Here is a 19,017-nt window from a genome sequence, read left to right as displayed (position 1 = left end):
CCATTGACCATATAGATCCATTGACTAGCAATGCTGGATCACCGGGGTTATCTGGCACCGGCATTGTCGAGGGAGCGTCTGCTCGTGGTGTATGAATCATCATGCCGCACACAAAGAGGTTAGCTCGCAAAGCAAATAGAAGATGACTCGTCCATTGAAAGAACAGATCGCGAAGTATTTCAGCAGGTAAGAGAGGGGAGCTGGGAGGGCAAAAGACCAGAACTTTTGAAGCGGACTTGGGTCAACGTCTACTTTCGTAAGAGGCTAGGACTTGCCCAAAATTTGCCCAGGGATTCTTTTCACGTCTCCAACAACAGCCAGAAGAGACAAGAGTTTTTACAAGCTCTCCCGCGGGGCAATTTCGGGTGGCAAGGCTGGATCTTAGGGAGGCAAACACTGCCGGTTCCATGGTGTTAGCAAGGCCATGTTGACTTATCACACCGATCAAGGGTCAGTGGCCCGGTTCAATTAACATGATGAAAGTACGTCGGTGGTATTTCCGTTTCAATCGATTTATCAAGCATTCCTCGAGGTTGAGATCCAGATGCCGCTGCTGCCACCACGTCGATTCTCTATGTCTGTTGGTTGTAAGTGTAGCCTGGTCCACGGCCGCATGAGTGGAGTATTCCTCCAATTGTATCGGTACGTTTGTAATTACCAACGCAAGCGAAGGTCTCGCCAGTAAGGTATGCTGGGGATCCTTGAAGCTCCACACGCACTGCGTTGGGTTCACAAGTTCAACATCTTAGCCAACGTTTCGAAGTCAGTCGTGTGAATTCGTGCCAAATCCAGAACGAAACATCTTAGTGTGAAATTCTTCTTATTTTCCGTTGCGACGTTTTTCTGCATTCCTGCTTAACCTTTTATTTGATTCAACGCCACACAGGTATGTTGGTGTGCACCATTGTTGGTCACTCGCTTCTGCACGCCAAGTACAACTCGCATCCATCCTGGTGAAAACCAACAAGCTGTTGGTGCAAGGTGCAAGGCACCGGGCTCACCATCCGGCTTCCGGTGATACAAGGTGCAGGAGGGCGGCACAGCCTATTTCTCGCCACATTGGCGCACCGCCAACGGTAAAATTGCCGTCCCACGAACTGGGCTCATGTCGTATCTACTGCATTGCCGGGTAGGAATGGCCCAACGAAGACGATCGGAACACACCGGGAAAAGACTGTTAGGATCGGAATCCGCTCACACTTGTATGCTAAATATCCGTTGGTCCAGTTCTCACTGAAAAAACTGCTTGGCCAACCCATACCCTGTCAACAGGAGTTCAGCGGATTGCGACTCTAACAAGTTTTCATGGTACAGTACACGAAGACACCCAGATGACCGGAAGATGCATAAACCCAATCGAGAAGGCGGCAAATTGTTGTACGAGAACCCCAGGGGCTAGAGATCCAATTTTGCTGCCGACCCAGCGCTTTCTCGCCTCGATGCACCTCGGTTTCGCTTTTGTTTTCGTATTGCAAAGATTGGTCCAAACTGTCTCGGAGAAATCGAGTCTACCACTTTCCACGCCTTGTTAAAAACCCGTGATACCCCGAAAGATGTGGTAGACGTCACTGCCAACGCACGCTGCCATCTTGCCCAGAAGGACTTCTTCTAAGCTCCTGCCTGTTTTCAATCATGGGCCTCTCTTCTCTTGTTTCCGGGTACTTGTTTCTTGCCGTCTTTGCGGTCAGCCACATCGAAGTTGGCTTCCAGTCACACGCCCGGCAAGCCCCGCCCGCGAGCGGGTATCCAAGTGTAAGAACCCCCCGATCTGTTCCTTTCAGGAGCGCAGAGGGCGTCGAGCCATTCGGCGGCCATAGCCGGGATTTTGCAACAGCCGATTGACATTGCTTCATTCCCAGTGCGATGCTGTGATTGCCGCCGGACTCTCCGACCAAGTCTTTTTCCCGTCGGACCAGGAGTACAACTCCAGCGTCACGTCCTATTGGTCTGGATCAGCTGCTTCTCTTCGCCCATGGTGCATTGTGAAGCCAGAGAGTGCTGAGGAGGTCTCCAAGGCATTTTCAGCACTCGTCAAGACGAGCCCTGCGGGCAACTGGGACATCGCGGTTCGCGGCGGAGGCCACTCCCACTTCCCCTCGAACAATGTGGCCCAAGGTGTGACCATTGACCTCAGTCGCATGAACTCAACGGTCTACAAGAATTGCAGTGTAAGCTCGGACTCTTCCAATTCGCTGCTTTCTTGCGGCAAGAACTCAACCTCTGAGAAGGGAACTTTATCCGTTGGACCCGGTGCCAGGTGGGCTGGCGTCTACGAGGAAGTCGAGAGGCATGGCGACTTGACAGTCACAGGCGGCCGTGGTGGCAATGTCGGCGTTTCTGGCCTGACCCTCGGAGGTGGTGCATCTTACCACACCGGGTACCGCGGTTTTGCATGTGACGACGTGAGGAACTACGAAGTGGTCCTCGCAGATGGCACGATCGTCAACGCCAACGCGGGCGAGAATCCAGACTTGTATAAGGCCCTGAAAGGTGGCAGCAACAACTTCGGCATTGTCACTCGCTTCGACATGCAGACGTTTGCTTCAGCCCCAGGAGGCCTTTACGGCGGCCTCATTTTCATGGACTATGCCCATCGCGATACTGTCATGAAGCAATTCGTCAGGCTAATTGACATCAACGAGCAACATCCAGAAGACACTGAGGTTGTCACCTTCACCTACTCAGGAGAGGGCCCCGCAATGATTGCTATTGTTGCCATCAACACCGCCGGCGTTTCTAACTCGACCTCCTTTGCGCCTCTGTCTACTCTACCAACCATCCTTGACGACCGGAAGCGGAAGACTTACGGTACTGCCATCACCGATCACATTGCGGTTGGTGGCCCACGGTACGAATCCCAACCTCAATATGGCTCACATGTGTGCTGACATTCCGAAACAGGAGTGCCTGGTTCTCGATCTGTTTCCAGAATGACATCGAGGTCATGAACAAGATGGCAGAGCTCTATGACCAACTTCTCGTTGACCTCAAGGCCGTGATTCCGTCTCTAGACCTTGGCGTTGCCTTCGTGAGCCAGCCCCTGCCGAAGTATTTCGCGACCACGGGAAATGGCAACAACGTCCTGGGCCTCGACACCTCATTGACACACGATTCGATTATTTGGCTTGGCCAAGTCAACACACGCACCGCTGAGCAGGAGTCATTGGCCCAGTCGAAGCTGGCGGCTGTGACTGCCGAGCTCGAGGCTTTTGCCGAAGCCATCGGCAAGTCGACCTCATGGCGTTACCTGAACTATGTCAATCCCGCCCAAGATCCCATTAAAACGTATGGAGAGGAGAATGTCAGGTTTCTGAAGGAAGTCGCTGCGAAGTATGACCCGTCAGGCGTTTTCCAAACAAGGGTTCCTGGAGGCTTCAAAATCTCGAAGGTCTTTGTGTGAATAGGGTTGGAACTGTTATCATCCGCATCGCCTTGTACATTCTCTGCAGGCTTATTCTCATGTTGAGAACTGAAGTCAACATTTCATTCCAGTATCAACCCAATTAGAGTGTGTTGGTGATGGGAACAAATAATTCTGATTGGCAAAAAGTGATAATGGTGGTGGCTTAGACGCAGCGTTCTCCACAGCTGCTCGGCCCCTGATTGATCATCCCCGCGCGGTGTTCGCGGAAAGCCCGTGTTCTATTACTCATACAATGTTTGCTGCCCATTCGCGCTAGGCGGGTGACCTGACGTAACGTCGCGTCTGCGCTTCCAGTCGCGTTCAGTAGGTAATCTGCTCCCTTCCATTCCTTAACTTCCACGTTCTCAACCCTTCACGGAACTCAAACTCAGGCAGTATCACACCGCATAGCTCATCCCACGACAAAATGGCTCAGGAAACTTAGTCTGAGGGCAGCCGGCCCTTGGATAACCAGTCTCAGGGCAACCAACCTCAGGGCAACCAACCTCAGGGCAACCAACCTCCTCAGAGCACCCAGCCTCCGGGAAAGAACCGGGAACGTAATCAGCGCTATCGTCGTAATAAGAAGCTGCGGATGCAGCAGGTGCAGCAGGCTCAAAGCAACGCGGACCAGAATAGCCAACCTCAGAACAGCCAGCCGCAAAACAGCCGGCCGCAGAAGAGCAAGGCGCAGAAGACACAGACTCAGAACACCCCGCATCAGAACACTCAGCCCCAGAAAGCTCAGCCTCAGAAGACTCAGCCTCAGAACAAGGCGCCCAAGGCCAACCAACGGCGCAAAAACCGTCCTCGCACCAAGTTTCTGCGACAATATCCGCCATGGTATGTGCGCGCGTTTCGCTGGGAACACGAGCGATTGGGAACATTTCAAGAACACGACCCCCTTACCGAGTGGTTCTTCGATGAAGATCTCTCGGACTGGGAGTGCGACTGCACCAAGGATCCCCCAGACTGCAGATGTAGGCAGCCACAAGTAAAACTACGTGGCAATTTTGAAGATAACGAAGAATTATCCGAGCTTGTGGAGACTCGCAATAAACGCAAGCGGGAGCTGCGTATTGAGAGATTTGAGGAGGAAAAAGAAGAGACGGAAGCGCGGGAACGGACGCCGAAGGTCTTGGAGCGTGAGATGGCCAAGGTTTCCCAAATCCAGGCGGCCATCAGGGAAATCGAGAACTCCAAGGCACCGGATACCAAGACACCCATCAACATCTATCACCGCGCGTATGACCTCTACTGCATTGAGCTGTGTCAACTCACGCAGCGCAGTGAGATTCTTTCCCCCCGAATCTGGTTCAACGACGACTGGGAGATTAGGGACGAGGAAAACGAGGTGGAGGATCCCAGAACGGGCGTACTCCGAGACGACAAGCCCACGGAGCATATGGAAACGGACCTCTGTGCCTTCATGACATTCGAAGAACTAGACAAGATCGAGTATTGTTCTTCAAAACCTTTCCCCAACCCCAGATACGCTGGCAGATACAGCGTCGGCAGGTGGGGACTGAAAGATGCTCCCATGGAAATCACCTTCCACAACCAGGACTACCTCGAAATCAAAATCCACTCCAAGGACTTTCTCAAGAATCGCGGCTACCTGGATCCGGACAACAAAAAAAGGCTCGTGGACTACTTCGAAAACAACACGCCCTATCTCACCTTCTACGGCGCCTTGCGGACTCCAGAGAGAGTCATGGAGCTGGAAAAAGAGCGCGATCTTGTGGAAACCAAACATGAGGCGAAAATGCCGCGGTCGCCGGATTCGCCGAAGGACACTTGGTTCGAGAGAAACCATCCCATGGGGGGCGTACTACGACTCTAGGTACAGCGAATGGTAGATCTGTGAGATGCGGGTGGCCATGGAGCAGTTTCAAGTATTCTGCGTGAGGTGGATTGTCAGTAGCATCTTTGGTTATTCTTGAGCACTGTAATTATAGATGAGATTGATTGTATTGCAAGCCCCACGTGGCAGATTAAACAAAAAATGTACCTTCCTGCAAATCTACATAACCTTAGCTTTCCGCTGGTCGCCAGGAGGTCTTGTGTAATTGAACCCAGAAACTGTCGTTCCACCTTATATCTTTTGAGCCTGGCCACATCCATTTTGTGGACACTACGCTGCACAATGAAGAATTCGTTTATGGTTCGATGGATGCCTACTCAGCATTGTGATGCGGGGTATGTATGATAGCCAGGGAACGAAAAATTATTATGTGGGTTTCTGCATTAATCATCATCATGATGGAATTTTAATACTTCCCACATCCCATTCAGTCAGTACGGTAAGCCCCCAACCACCAGAAGTAACCCGAAGATTCAACGATGAAGTACTCATCTTCCAGGCGGCAAAGAAAGTTGACGTTCAAAAAAAATCTTTTTAGGCGGTCTGGTTAGGTTGTTCAGTAATTTCTGCCAAAAGGTACCTAATATTCACGCTGCAGTATCTACCTTGATCAGGGTTGTCCACCGGTGCTCCGTCCGGCCGTGACCTTCTCATGATAAGCCGCAGCTTTGTCGAAATACAATTTTTAAATATCTGTTAATCCGTCTGAGCGGTGGTCGCCGCGCAACAGCCCCAGGTTCCACCTATTTGTTTGTCGCCCAATCAAGCTTGGTCACCCCCACACTTGGCTTAAGTACGAATAAGGGGGGTTTTGCGCATCATCCATGGACCATTGAAGGTTTCCCCAACCCTATCCGCAGCTCAAACCATTCAACAACATTCGTTCCCCGCCAGCATGAACCTGGATAACCAGCATCACTGAAAGTCTACCTGAGCGCAAATCACTTTCACGTCAACAGCGCTATCGTCTCAACAAGAAGCTCCGGAAGCAGCAAGCTCAGAGCAATGAGGCCCAGAACAACCAGCCTCAGGGCAACCAATCTCAGGACAACCAATCTCAGGGTAACCAACCTCAAAGCAACCAACCCGTGGGCAAAAACCGCGCAAAGAATCAACGTCAGCGTCAGAAAAAGCGCCTCCAGAAGCAGCAAGCCGAGAACAGCAAGGCTCAAAATGATAAGCCTCAACGTAGCAATCCGCAACAGAACCAGTCCCAGGACGATCAGCGTCAGAGCAGCCAGTCTCAGAAGAAGGCGCCGGGGGGCAAAAAACGACGCAAGAAACGTCCTCTCACCAAGTTCGTGAAAGATCCTCCAGCTTGGTACGTTCGTGTGAACACGACTTCCTGGTTCGGGTGGGAACATGGGAGATGATGCGCCTGACCACATTTTTACGGATGAGGATGCGGACGATCTCTCAGAATGGCAGTGCGACTGCAACGAAGACCCGGAACATTGCGAATGCGAGCAAACCAAGTTGATTGTACGATGCTACAACGACGAAGACGAAGACGATTTGAACGAGAGTTTTTTGGATTTTCAGAGACAGCGCAATGCCGTCAAGCGGAGGGAACGCATATATAAGTGGGAATGCGATCAGGAAAAGGCGAGGGCACTAGGAGCTATTCCAGGGATCCTAGAGAACGAGAAAGCCAAGGTCGCTGAAATCCAGGCTGCCATCAGCGACATCGTCAAATCTAAGGCCCCGAACGCGAAGACGCCTGTCAACGTCAATCACCGTATGTACGACCTATACTGTGTCGAGCTTTGCGAGCTCGTTAAACGTGATGGCGATGCCGAAGGAAACGTGATCTACTTTGTCACACGACGCGACATTGAGGACATGGGCCCTTACGATGACCCCGAATGTATCATCGAGCTTGATTCCGTGCCCAAGAGGTGCAACCCGGGAACAAAGCTGTACGCCATGGTAGCGCTCTATGACGTGTCCCCTGAAATGATTGAATGGTGCTCGAAACTGTTCCCCAATCCCACCCACGCTGGCGAGTACAACATCAGCAGGTATCATGGGGGTAAAGGCGAATGTATGGAAATCATCTTCCATAACAACGAGTACCTCGAACTCAAAGTCTCTGCCAAAGCTGTTCTCGATATTTGCGACGGCGACGACAAGAAGAAGTTCAACGATTACTTCAACAAGGAGAAGAAACCATTTTTCCACATGTACGGTGTCTATAAAGATCCAAAGGAGGCTCGCGAGGCCCTCAATTGTTGTTGGAGTGGTCATCTCACGAGGGATCTGAGGAGAGGTCTGAAGTAGGGTCTGCAAGGGGTCTGAGGAGGAATTTGAGTGGGAGCTTCGGGAGGATTTCAAGGAAAGATTTGAGGTGGTTCGGATGACCATTCAGAGAAGATTTCGACTGGCTACATCCCATGGTTGCTCATTATAACAAAGCGTACAAGAGAGAGTACATTCGTAGAGTCTTTAATCCATGACTCAGTGGTAGCGAAAAGGTCTAGGGGTCGGGTTGGGTCGCGAGAAAGCCTCAAGCTCATTTACCACACAACCTCAACTCTCCCCTGGCTGCGATGCGATCTAAATCCTCCAACTTTGAGGCGATAACTTTGCTGAATCCCTCGATGTCCTGCTTGCCCATTGCACGCCGTGCTTTTACAGCGTTCCGCATGTTGTTAGCGTTGCGAATGCTCTTCACGCTCATAATTGCCCCAAACAAAGCAAGAGGAGCGGACTTGGGCTCCGACACAACACTGTATATGCCCATGGCGGCGTTTCCAGCCTCGCTCACATAGATGAGAGCGCGCCCAAACCCAGCGAGGCCGATCGTGCCGAGGATCTCGCCAGCAACCGGAAGCACGAATAGCAGAGACGAAATAAGGTTGACAATGAAATTCGTCTTTTCCATCTTCTCAATGTCCTTGGCCATTTCAACGACATCCTCCATGCTGCTGAGAGAATGTTGGATCATGAGAATCGGAAGGATGACGGCATCAGACACATCTATGGTGTCGTCGGTGTACATGTACGTCTTGATCTCCATCAAGGTGGCCGCGAGGGCGTCTATCAGGACACTAGAGTCCCCTAAGGCCTTCTGGACGACCTCCTTTGGGTTGACGACATCTGAGGCTTTGAAGTCCTTGACGATAGGAGCATCGTACCAATGCTTCGTGTTGTAGCAATTCTCGGGCAAGTTGTCTGGGTCCCGAGACTGAGCGATGACGCAAGACATGTCGGTCGATTCAGACCACTGGACAATCTGTTGTCGCGGGACGATCGGGAGCTTCTCTTCCGGGGCTCCCACCGTGGCCGTGACCTCGCCCCAGAAGTTGATCTTGTCTTTTTCACGGAGCTTCCAGAAGATGGTCTTGTCCTTGACCGTTCCGATGCCCAAGTCCTCGTTGGGTGGACAGGTCTCGGCGAAGGTGTCCCACCAAACGTTCTGGGCATCTCCCCATGGGCTCTTGATGGGGCATTCGTCGACGCAGTGTTTGCAGGTATCGCCATAGAGCCCGATCTTGTCACAGCCAGCGCAGCAAGTGTATTGCTCCCTAACGTCGCAGTCGAAATAGTCGGCGCCGTTATCTCTCATGAACTTCTCGAGTGTATCGGCACTGTTTTGTACCAGATAATCGGCGTAAATCTGGAAGTATTTGTCGTAGTCGCCCTTCATGATCTCGTCGTAGCGTTTGACAGCAGCCTGGAGTGTGGCCTGACCAACTTGAAGAACATACTGAGCCGCGCAAGTATCCGGGATATCGTCTGAGGCCTCGACCAACTTGTCGAAGTTGTCAAAGGTCTCGTCGCATACAGGAAGGGTGTTGTCATCATCTGGATTGGGGTCGTAGTCCTCTCCCCCGCTGCTGTCGCCGCCATCACCGCCACCACCGTTACTAGATCCGGGCTGCACGGGCAAGTTGGGATTCCCAATGTCGCCATCGTCTCCAGTTCTATCAGTCATGGCGCAGGACGGATTAAACCAAGTCTCCGCCTGGTTGTTGAAAGTCCCGATGATCGAGTGCATGTCTGCTCTACCGTTGCCATCCAAGTCGGGATAGTACATGCAGGTTCCAGCATGATTTCCGTCGTAGACAGGGTCGGAGATCTTTCTCCAAAAGTAGAGAGACCCTCCAAGGTTCCCACGATCTCCACGGCCGCCGTTGTACCACACGTAGCCGTCGCCGTTGAACTTATCGACCCAGAGCATGTCGTCTTTGCCGTCACCGTTGACATCAGCCCATCTCAAGTTGGCACGGTCTTTGCCCTCTTGGAACTTGACTTGCCCGACATCTTCCCATGTACCGTCGTCTTTGTGGACCCAACCTGAGACAAAGCCATTCGGCTTGATACACAGATAGTCGCCTCTCTTGCCGCCATCAATGTTGGCGAATCGGACAGCCACTATCTAATGTCAGCCTTTGCCATATCTAAGTCCCAATTATAACGGGAAACCTACAGTCATGGATTCCAAGTCCCTTTCTCTCGTTGCACTGAACCTGGGGAGCAGGGTTGGCTATGTAGGTCCAGTCCCAGCGTCCAGTCAGAGGATAAGTGTTGAGCCAAACCTGCGGAGAGTTGTTTTTATCCGGGTCGGTGTAGACAACGTCGCAAGCACCATCTCCATCCCAGTCAACAAGGTGAAGATCGCGACGGTCGGCGTCTTTGAAGATCCACTTCTGGGGAGACCAGATCTCCTCCGTCATCGGTCCCCAGAAAGACTCGTCCCCAGAAATCTGTGACTTGCCCGCGTTGGGATACAGAGTCATTCGTCCCGTCGATAGAACCCATACATAGTCCATCCGGCCATCGGTGTGCCCAAGCATGTTGCAGTACTTGTTTCCATCTGCGAGAAGCTTTGTACCGCCGCGAGCCACGTTCTTCCAGACATGAACGTCGAACTTGTGCTTGCCGTCGGTCGTGTTGGAATGCTCCATGTAGATGTAGTCTTGTTGCCCCAGGAGACTGAAGGCCTGAGGTTCCCCGAATATCCTCCCGAAGTGAATGCGGTTCCGGATGTTGGTGTCCTTTTCGCCGAAATTGGCCATGCCCATGTGAGTCGGCCCGCTCGTAGCATCGCCTTTGAAACCCTGGCGCCATGCAACATTCAGACCGTCACCGAGTTTGCCTGAAGCACAGCTTCGAGCACTGGTCCAGGTATATGTGACACCATCGTTGTCAACCCAGAGCCAGTCGTCTCTACCGTCGCCATTGATATCCTCGAAGCGGACGCCGTGAACGTCACCCATACCCTTGGCAGTGAACCTCAAGCCCAGAGCTTGCCAGTACTCCGGGATGTCGTCGACCCAGCCATTACGCCAGCACCAAACGTTGCCTCTGCAACAGGTCATCAGTAAAGCGTTCATACTCAGTTTAAACAAGCACTTACCCATCATCCAGGTGGCAGTAGTCACCTCGACCGTCTCCATCAATGTCAGCCAGGATGATACGGTCCTGCTTGAAGCCTTCAGTATCCTTGATTTTCGCGGTAGTGCTGACTCTCTTGAAGGTTGGCGGCTTGCTGGCAGATCCATCACCCTGGTTGATTGACAGATACAAGTTGCCATCAGGGTCAACGCAAACCAAGTCATCGAGTCCGTCAGCTATGCACATGTCAGTAAGGCCATAACACGGAACAAATCGGAAAGGCTCACCGTTCATGTCAATGAACCGAACACCACGCGGGTTGCAAAACAGATCTGGGTCCAAGTCCGCGACCTTGTCAAACTTGCCGTTCCCATTATTCTTCCACACACCATACGCGTGAACTCCTGCGCTCTTCTCGAACCAACCCAGCAGGTCGTCTCGGTCGCGGGTGAACAAACGTGCAAAGCGCCATTGATCACGGTCCCAATCGCTCGTGACAGAGAAGAGCAGCCCGCCATACTCACTGGCATGCTTGTACGTCCCGTCGTCCCAGCCAGATCCCCGCTGTGTTAGTCCACCAGCAAAGACGCCGTTGCCGAACGTCTTATCGCAGCCGGTGGTGCCAGTTTTCGCCATTGCGGCGGGGTTCTTGATCTTATCATCCGAGACAGCTTTCATGATTGCATCATAAAACACAGAGGCCATCTTCTTGTGGCCTTGGTCGCTAGCTTATTATCAGCAGCTGTTGACGATAAGATTGGGGGGCGGGGTTCTGTTTCGTACTTTGGATGGATTCCATCACCTCCGATATCCGCTCCCAAAGCAATCCAATTGTGAGCAATGTTGGGTTCGTCAGGGTCCATATCGGCCATGTAGATGCACTTTCCAGAAGCAGCAAGCTGTTCATTAAGGAGTCTGTACTGCTGATTGGCAGTGATGCGATTGAGGGCTCCGGTTGCATCAGCTGTGGGAAGAATGGTAGAAAGCATTACGCTACTCAGATTAGTCTTTGATCGATGATGGGCGTTCAAATGGGTTACCATGTATTTGCCATGTCAGGTGCGCCCCAAATGTCGTTGAGAATCAGTCTCATGCGCTCGCCAATGTTGTTCATGTCGATGTTTCTGTTACAGTCGTTCGTGCCACCATTGATGACAACGACATTGGGCTTGTAGGCGAGAGACCCTTTCAGGTATGAGCGGATCTCACTGACAATGGCACCCGAAGTTGCTTCATTATCCTACTCTGGTCAGCGTTTTGAGTAAATAAATAGTGCTGCTCAATGTCATACCCAGTCTTGCATGTCACCATTGTGTCTGGTGCCGACCATGTTGACTTCAAAGCCGTCGTATCGGAGGGCATCACGGAGAGGCTTCCGAAAGCTGGGGCCCTCACATCAGCGATTCATACTCCTTGTATTCAGTCTTTCCTGACATCACTCACCCATTGCCTGTGCTTGAGCCGACTCCAAAGACGATGGAGGCGCCCAACGGCAGGATTCTGAGCTCTGGCTTGTCCGCTCTGGATTTGACGGGACTGTAACCGAATTCCGCGAAAGGATGCGTCTGATTGGAAAGTCCCACGCCTTCATGGTCTTCCGAACGATCATGATGATAAGGATAGGCGAATGTTCCATGTAACGGGCCCAGGAAAAGCCATAGAAGTAACAGCTTGAGAAATCTTGGTAAAAACTGCATCATGTCCATCGAGGAACCTTAATGACTCTACGTCAGAAATGAAGTCTTCCAGTCGAATATCAAGGCTAAACGCAAGGCATATTTAGGGATGGGCCGTGCAAGCTATTAGTATAGATGATGAGGGTATTGAGAGACTGTCATTTGACGATACACGTCCGGACCATTTCATCCAGGCTCACTCACACCCTCACTTCATTCACGAGCTCTACATGGGTTCTGTGGGATTCTCGCCCCCAAACTCGTTCTTGATCCTTCATCTTCAATTTCGACTGACACAGAAAGGCCTATCTCTTGGCAATAGCTTGACCGAGCCGTGTATTCCGGTCTTCCGCTCCAGGCGAACCCACATCCCGCCATCCTTTGCCCTAACTTGGTGGAACTTTCGTCCAAGACATCAAATCTGGATGAGTCTTTGCTGGCTTTAGCCGTGTGTAACCAGTGCCTCTTCGAGCTGGCAGGCCGACAGGATTTGGGACTTTGGTGTTTAGCAGGACTTGGCGCTTCGATGCAGGAGTGATTCCGCCGTCTTGGCGGTCGGCCGCCCGCCAAGAGACCAGGCACCATCCCCAGAGACTGTCACTTCCCGCGGCGGAATCACACGATCGCGTGCCTTGCATGCTTGTCATTAAGCTTATCACACACACCTTTTTCGATGGGCTGCTTCTTCGACCCCTGCGAGGATCCTTCGATCAATAGCTTGTTCAGACTAACGTCGGATTAGGAATGCTGTAGGCAGTCAAGTGATTGTAATGTGCCACCTTCAAATGAGTCACTTGCACTCTGGCCGCGATATTGCAAAGTTTGATCAGGATGTAGATGTTATTTTGCTCAAAATATCCCGCATCTCGTGTTCAAAAGGAAGCCGTCTGACCCGGCTTGGCCTGGGCCCCAGGAAGGATTTTGGAAAAGAGAACGACCGAGACCTCCATGAACAAACTCGGCCAGCATTTATTCTCGGTCTTTGAATAGTCCCGAGGATGACACATTGGAAAGGCTGCTGGCTTCTGATAAGACTCACGACCAGCTCCGGAAGTGTATGTTTTGGCTGACCTCTCCACCTGCGACCTTGAAAGAAGCCTCTTAACATGACTACATAGGTACTCACGTCAAGGCCTCTAGCTTGATTTTACCAATTTGTTCACTTGCCGTTGATATCAAATCGTGCTATCACCTTGATAGGCATCTTTGCCAGGTCGCTGTGGTCTTCAGAGCACTCACAACCTCCACTAGTATGTTCGGGCATCCATTCGATTCCTTTAGCCACTAACAAGCCGGGTCTTCCGTACCAGAAGACCATGAAGCTCTCACTGCTGATAGCAGTCGTGGGCCTTGTTACACAAATATGTGCCGAGTCCGACTACACTCTCATCGACGCTGCAGACATGCTGTACTTCTACACAGTCTACGAACTCGATGTTGATGTGTTCGGTGTGGGCAAGGGCTACATCGCGCTAGGATGCAGGGGTACTGGCACCGGCAACCGTTGCACATACAATGAGTTCGTCAGCTACATTGAGACGGGCAGCGCCACTCCCACGCCTACAATCTACGATATCAAGTCAAAGTGGGAATTCACCCTCAACTCAGTAACCGACATCATGACAGCCACGTTCGAATGGCGGTCGACGTCTATCAACGAGCCCAAGAAGGATGATAGGTTCAGAAGACTCAGAGACGGGCGAAAAACCTACGTTGGCGTCTGGACCGATCTGGGCTACGCGGTTGAGAAAGGGAGAATTGTGGGCGTCACAAACGACATCTCAATCACGCGTCATCTGGCCAACATCAACGGGGTTCTGGCAAGTGTCGCCGAGTTTCGCAGAGCAGATGCGAATACCAAGCTTATGGATCACCTCAAGGGTCGAGTGACTGACGTCGTCTGGGAGACGGTAAACCGCGAGGCAGAGTACCGGACCAACTACAACTGGCAAGAGATTGAATGGGAGAAGACGATACAGAGCAATCCGGCCATGAAAGATCCAACGAGTGAACTATTCAAGGAGGTCACATATCAACTTGAGCGGCATTTGAGGACTGCAGAATCCCGAAACGCGAACACAGTCAACGCGAAAGTGGCTTCGACTATTAAGACGTGTTTTGCTTAGACCACCATCAGCTGTGCATAGGGCACTTTGGGGTACCTTACTGGACAACGGCACCGGTGCTTCGTAATGGCAGACGGGTGTTTTCACGATCAGGTAGAACCAATTGATCTGCCTCACTTCGGACAATGACAGCAAGACTGCGAGACTGCGGAATCCCGGGCTGTCATTGGAAGGATGCTGACGAGAGATTTATGTTGATTGACATGTGTTCCCTGTGTCCGTGGGCTTCAGTTGCATGAGCGTTATATCGCGCGCCGCATTTCCCACGGCATCTTAGTCCCGCGTCTAATCCCACTCAGATGCGCTAGCTTCCCCCTTACTAATGCTCATCGTCCGTCCACCGGCGGCAGCCTATTCGACGGAGCGCCCTTATTTGTTTTCTCCTGCTCGGGCGCTGACTGACCACCAAAGACACCCATGAGTCGGACGGGCCCAAGTCCCGGCTTTCGGCACCACCTAGCTCGGGCTCGGGAACCGGCACCGACTTAAACCTTTTCAGGCAAAGCTGAGGCAGCCAGCCACAGCCGATAGATCATGATCTACGCTAGAACCGCCAGGTAGGCCTAGCCGCCATTCCCCCCTTTGTGCCGCATTTGCATTCCCAGCGTGTCTCTTTGACCTAAAAACAGCTCAATCCCACGTGACCTCGTGTATAGGCGTAATTTGAGATTCCCCACGCGAGCTTTGCGCCCGAGGCAAAATGCCTCTGCCGTCTCTCTCGATGATACTTACAATCCAGGTAACGAAAACTCTCCTAGACTCCAGGCAACAAGATCTGCTGGCCCCTCAAACGGGAAAGAAACATCGGACAACCCGCGCCAGTCGTTCTCTTAAGTTTCGTCTCCACGCAGGTCTGGCGTCTTGGCCTCTGATGTCGGCGTGGAAAGAAAAGCCTAAACCTCCCTGGGACGCAGACCAGACACGTCGGTTTTATCTGGTCGGACGGAAAGCGGACACGCGACACATTAGAGCACCTGTGTGGGTGTGGGTGTCGTGCAGCACTGCCTGCAGTGGTATTGTTGTGTTGGTCTTCACCCCAGATGCCGGGTGCCGAGAACACCGTTCGTGGATCATCAGAGCCGTGCAGCGGCAGACCCAGGGCCCCAAAAAGAAACAATCACCCCGCATGCTCTTTGTTCCACCTTTGTAACGCGACCAAACCAAACGTTCCACCCCCTAAAACGGGTTTGACGGCAAGATTCAGACTACCATGATTGGGCCATCGGTGTCGCCAGGGGTACCAGGGCAAAATCGGCTCAGGTGAGGCCAGGTTGGGCGTGCTTAATGGACCAGGGGTGGGATTGCATTTCAAGACGACTCGGTTGCCCTGTCTCTCGCTCAATAATGAACGATAGTTTTACAAAACTGTCTGAAGAGCATCGGCGGCCGAAGCTTTTAAGCACGGGTCCCGCGGCCACCACACCAGGACGCCTGACACCTAGCCAACCTCACGGCGCAAGGAGCTATTAGATCGGTGAGACGCTCGTAATCAACGCTCATTTCATTCCTTTCGAGATTAGCGCTGATGCGCTCATGGCGAACACCCGTCCTTGGTGTTTTATTTTCGTCCCTTCTTCTCTCTTGGCCTTCTCGTTAGCCTTGGCGATGGTCTTTGTTATATACTTTGGTCCTCACCCAGTGCTGTAAGACACATCCGTTTATGGCACACGCCACGATCAACGACTCGACGCCTTCCACAATCCGCTTTCAACAATGGCGTCTGTCACTGAAGCCCTCCAGGGCAGGGGCATGCCCAAGATCGAAACCATTCAGAACGGGCCCATCTCCGGTCTCCTTTCATACGGCTCCCTGCTTCTGGTCTCCAGTGTTGTCGTGGTTGTCCTGATCGCCAACATCCTCGAGAGATGGCTTCTTCGTATGGTCTACGGAGAGGTCTACAAGACATTGGAGCGCCCAGAGAACGAGAAGCGCCGTCGATCCTTCACATACTACCATGTCGGCGCAATCATCATGTTCGCTCTCCTGTGCATCGGCATCTACCCCGTCATGCACTTCTTGACTGGAACCGCTGGATTGGGAACCCCGGTGGTCCAGGGGCATCGCCTTCGAATCGGTGACATGCTCTTCACCGTCTCTCAGGTCTACAGCGCCTACTACGTCTTCGAGCTCTGCTTCCGCACTCAATTCGCCAGTCCCCTCAGTATCGCGCATCACATTGGCCTCTTGGCCATCACACAGACTGCCCTGTCTCTGTTTGGCAACTTCGTAGAGCACCCGGAGGCAACGATCGAGTTTTACATGTGCATGGTCTGGGGTAGGCGTCCTTCCTTCTCGGTAGTCATCTATCGTGTCAGCTGACAGTTGTATTCTTCAAGGCGCCTTTGACGTGGTGGTCGAGCTCCCCATCTACGTGTCCATGATCCTCTGGAGGGTAAGACGTAAGGACCACCGTCTACTCTCTTACTTGGCGTACGGTTGTTTCGGCTGGATCCTTCTCGGAGCCATCCTCGAAACCTCGATCACGATTTACCTTTTGCACCGTTCCTGGAACCGGTGGGGACGGGTATGGCGAGTCGTTACTCCCCTGATCTTCTCCTTATGGATCACCACTCAACTTTACGGCGCATCAAGACTCTTCCAAATGGCGCGATCCGAGCAGCGAAAATTCCTCAATGGCACAAAGCAGCAAGGAGTAGTCGAGTCTGTCTCCGAACTTCCGGGCTCGGCAGTCGATGGAGAAGTACCTACAGCGGAGGAAGAATCAAAGAGTAAAGCGGTCTGAAGCATTAGAGGAACCACGACGTAACAATCGCCAACACAGAGTCGGGCGATGTGTGCAGGATACGTCCGAGGCTTATCCAATCAGTGTCGACAGGAGTCAAAATCACGGTCGCAGGAGTAATACGGACGCCAAGGCCTCCATCAGACGTGTCTGGAGCTGCGCGAAAGCGCATGCCGGCTGCGGCCAAGAAACCGCCCGGACCATCACATGGGAGGAGAGGGGGTCACTTCAGACAGCCTGATCCCGTTTCGAGTTTGCACCCAAACTATCAGACGAGGCACGACACACGATTCAGCAACAAGAGATCTGCGCTGTGACCGTTGGGCCAGACCCTGCGAACAACATCAGCCCGGCCGAAGGATTCAGAGAGGCCCATTCACTCGAGTCGCGTGTTAAGAACACTCACGGCTTTCGAGTCACGCCTGGCTTTGGTCTCGTCTCGAGACTTCAGATTGATACCATCTGAAAGGAGGCCGCGCACGCTGGCCAGCCGCTACCAATCAATTACTGGCTAGGAACATCGGAGAGAACAGGGCGATGGAATAGACACAGAGCAGCGTGGGAATTAGCAAGCGAAGTGATCTAGTGGTCTTTGCAGCGTTCTTGCATAGACTTTCGGGGCTTGATTACATACTATCTAATACCTAATAATTAAAAGTTTATTGACCCTCGTCATCATCTTTATAACCGCGCAGCGTCTCCATTTGCTCAGTGGGTTGGACGGCCGCCGGCCACGTCAGGCCATCGTGCCATGTCCAAAATGCAAAAACATGACGTTGACTATTGAGCATGTATGATATCGACTAGGAGGATTTAGCCGCATGTCGATTCCAGGTACGTTGGTGCTACCCCAAGCTGTCAGGCGATGCCAAGAAATGCCAAGATCCGCTCGTCCTTAAGCTCCCGCGAGATCTCACAGCCCCGGAAATTTTCTAGATCCCGTCGTCTCGTACCCCGGAGGCCGCGGGCCAACCACATTGAGATGTGGCTGAGCCCAGGAACCAAGCACAACTCACAGGCAACAGGATGAGCTGATTGAATTCAGCTCAGCCCACCAGCAAACATCGACTAATGAATTAGTGTTGAGTAGTTGCCCGACTTCACCGGTCCCGGACCACATATTTCTTTACTAAGATGATCACGACGAGCAAGTGAAATGGATTAATGCAATTTTTCATTACGTCGCATTCCATCCGCTGTTGCCTGGAGCTTTGGAGCCATGCTATTCTTCAGCTTCAGCTATCGCGAGGAGGCTGTGCCTGCAGCGTCCAATTTGGGATGCTCACGCCATGTGTTGATCAGGATTCACACGTCTTCACCAAACTTGCTCTTATCCCACATCAGCCATGATGTCGGATGCCGCGCGACTTCGATCTACTCGTAGAAAAGTAACCACCGATCTACACTGCATATTCAAGATTAGGGCCCATGGCTATTTGGCATAGGAACAATCATGCAACTTCTTGCGTCTGCGCCTACCTACTAAGTAGAGCGATGCATTTGCGGAGGCAACTCATGGCGTATAACTGAACAGGAAGTGCGATCTGATTATGATTCACATGAAAACTGATGGCATCCCATACATTTAGTTGTTAAAACTTCTGACCTCCGAAAATGAAGAGTTGCTGGCCGTGTTAGTGACATCTATACCGTAAGCAGCCGATTCAAGGTTGTGGGCAACGGCAACAAGAGCATGCCGCAGTATGTCTTCTAATCGAGCTTGCATGCCGTAAGGTACTCATAGTGATGCAGTGATAGAGAATCAGCTCAGGAAGATAATCCAACATAATTCCAGGGACTCAAAGAGCATAAAGAAAGTACTCGACGGTGATGTCGAGGACAAAGTTGACCTTCTAAAGCAGTTG

The 19,017-nt window shown here is 52.1% G+C and overlaps 5 protein-coding genes across 5 annotated transcripts; 4 read left to right on the top strand and 1 right to left on the bottom strand.

The window, feature by feature from the left end:
- Positions 1-1,632: 1,632 nt before the first annotated feature.
- Positions 1,633-5,246, top strand: yanF-3 (FAD-dependent monooxygenase yanF; the record flags this gene model as incomplete). The annotated part of the gene is made up of 4 exons (XM_037316812.1): positions 1,633-1,752; positions 1,860-2,848; positions 2,902-3,394; positions 3,849-5,246. The coding sequence occupies 4 exons, from the start codon at positions 1,633-1,635 to the stop codon at positions 5,244-5,246; spliced, it is 3,000 nt and encodes a 999-aa protein (XP_037185795.1).
- Positions 5,247-6,629: 1,383 nt separating this feature from the next.
- On the top strand, positions 6,630-7,547 carry CGCA056_v001551 (uncharacterized protein; the record flags this gene model as incomplete). The annotated part of the gene is made up of 1 exon (XM_037316811.1): positions 6,630-7,547. One exon carries the CDS (start codon positions 6,630-6,632, stop codon positions 7,545-7,547), a length of 918 nt encoding a protein of 305 aa, XP_037185798.1.
- Positions 7,548-7,779: 232 nt separating this feature from the next.
- Positions 7,780-12,304, bottom strand: CGCA056_v001550 (uncharacterized protein; the record flags this gene model as incomplete). Its single annotated transcript, XM_037316810.1, has 8 exons — positions 7,780-9,644; positions 9,700-10,577; positions 10,630-10,843; positions 10,895-11,331; positions 11,391-11,600; positions 11,648-11,847; positions 11,899-11,989; positions 12,051-12,304. 8 exons carry the CDS (start codon positions 12,302-12,304, stop codon positions 7,780-7,782), a joined length of 4,149 nt encoding a protein of 1,382 aa, XP_037185797.1.
- Positions 12,305-13,599: 1,295 nt separating this feature from the next.
- Positions 13,600-14,409, top strand: CGCA056_v001549 (uncharacterized protein; the record flags this gene model as incomplete). Its single annotated transcript, XM_037316809.1, has 1 exon — positions 13,600-14,409. The coding sequence occupies one exon, from the start codon at positions 13,600-13,602 to the stop codon at positions 14,407-14,409; it is 810 nt and encodes a 269-aa protein (XP_037184736.1).
- A 1,713-nt stretch (positions 14,410-16,122) lies between these two features.
- CGCA056_v001548 (uncharacterized protein) lies at positions 16,123-17,152 on the top strand (the record flags this gene model as incomplete). Its single annotated transcript, XM_037316808.1, has 2 exons — positions 16,123-16,684; positions 16,746-17,152. The coding sequence occupies 2 exons, from the start codon at positions 16,123-16,125 to the stop codon at positions 17,150-17,152; spliced, it is 969 nt and encodes a 322-aa protein (XP_037184737.1).
- Positions 17,153-19,017: the final 1,865 nt, after the last annotated feature.

This window comes from Colletotrichum aenigma (assembly GCF_013390185.1).
Source record: "Colletotrichum aenigma strain Cg56 chromosome Unknown KSG_Cg56_contig01, whole genome shotgun sequence".
In the NCBI taxonomy this organism is placed as follows: Eukaryota; Fungi; Ascomycota; class Sordariomycetes; order Glomerellales; family Glomerellaceae; genus Colletotrichum; species Colletotrichum aenigma.
The sequence above is the reverse complement of the archived record's forward strand: the minus strand, read 5'-3'. Positions and strand labels throughout refer to the sequence as shown.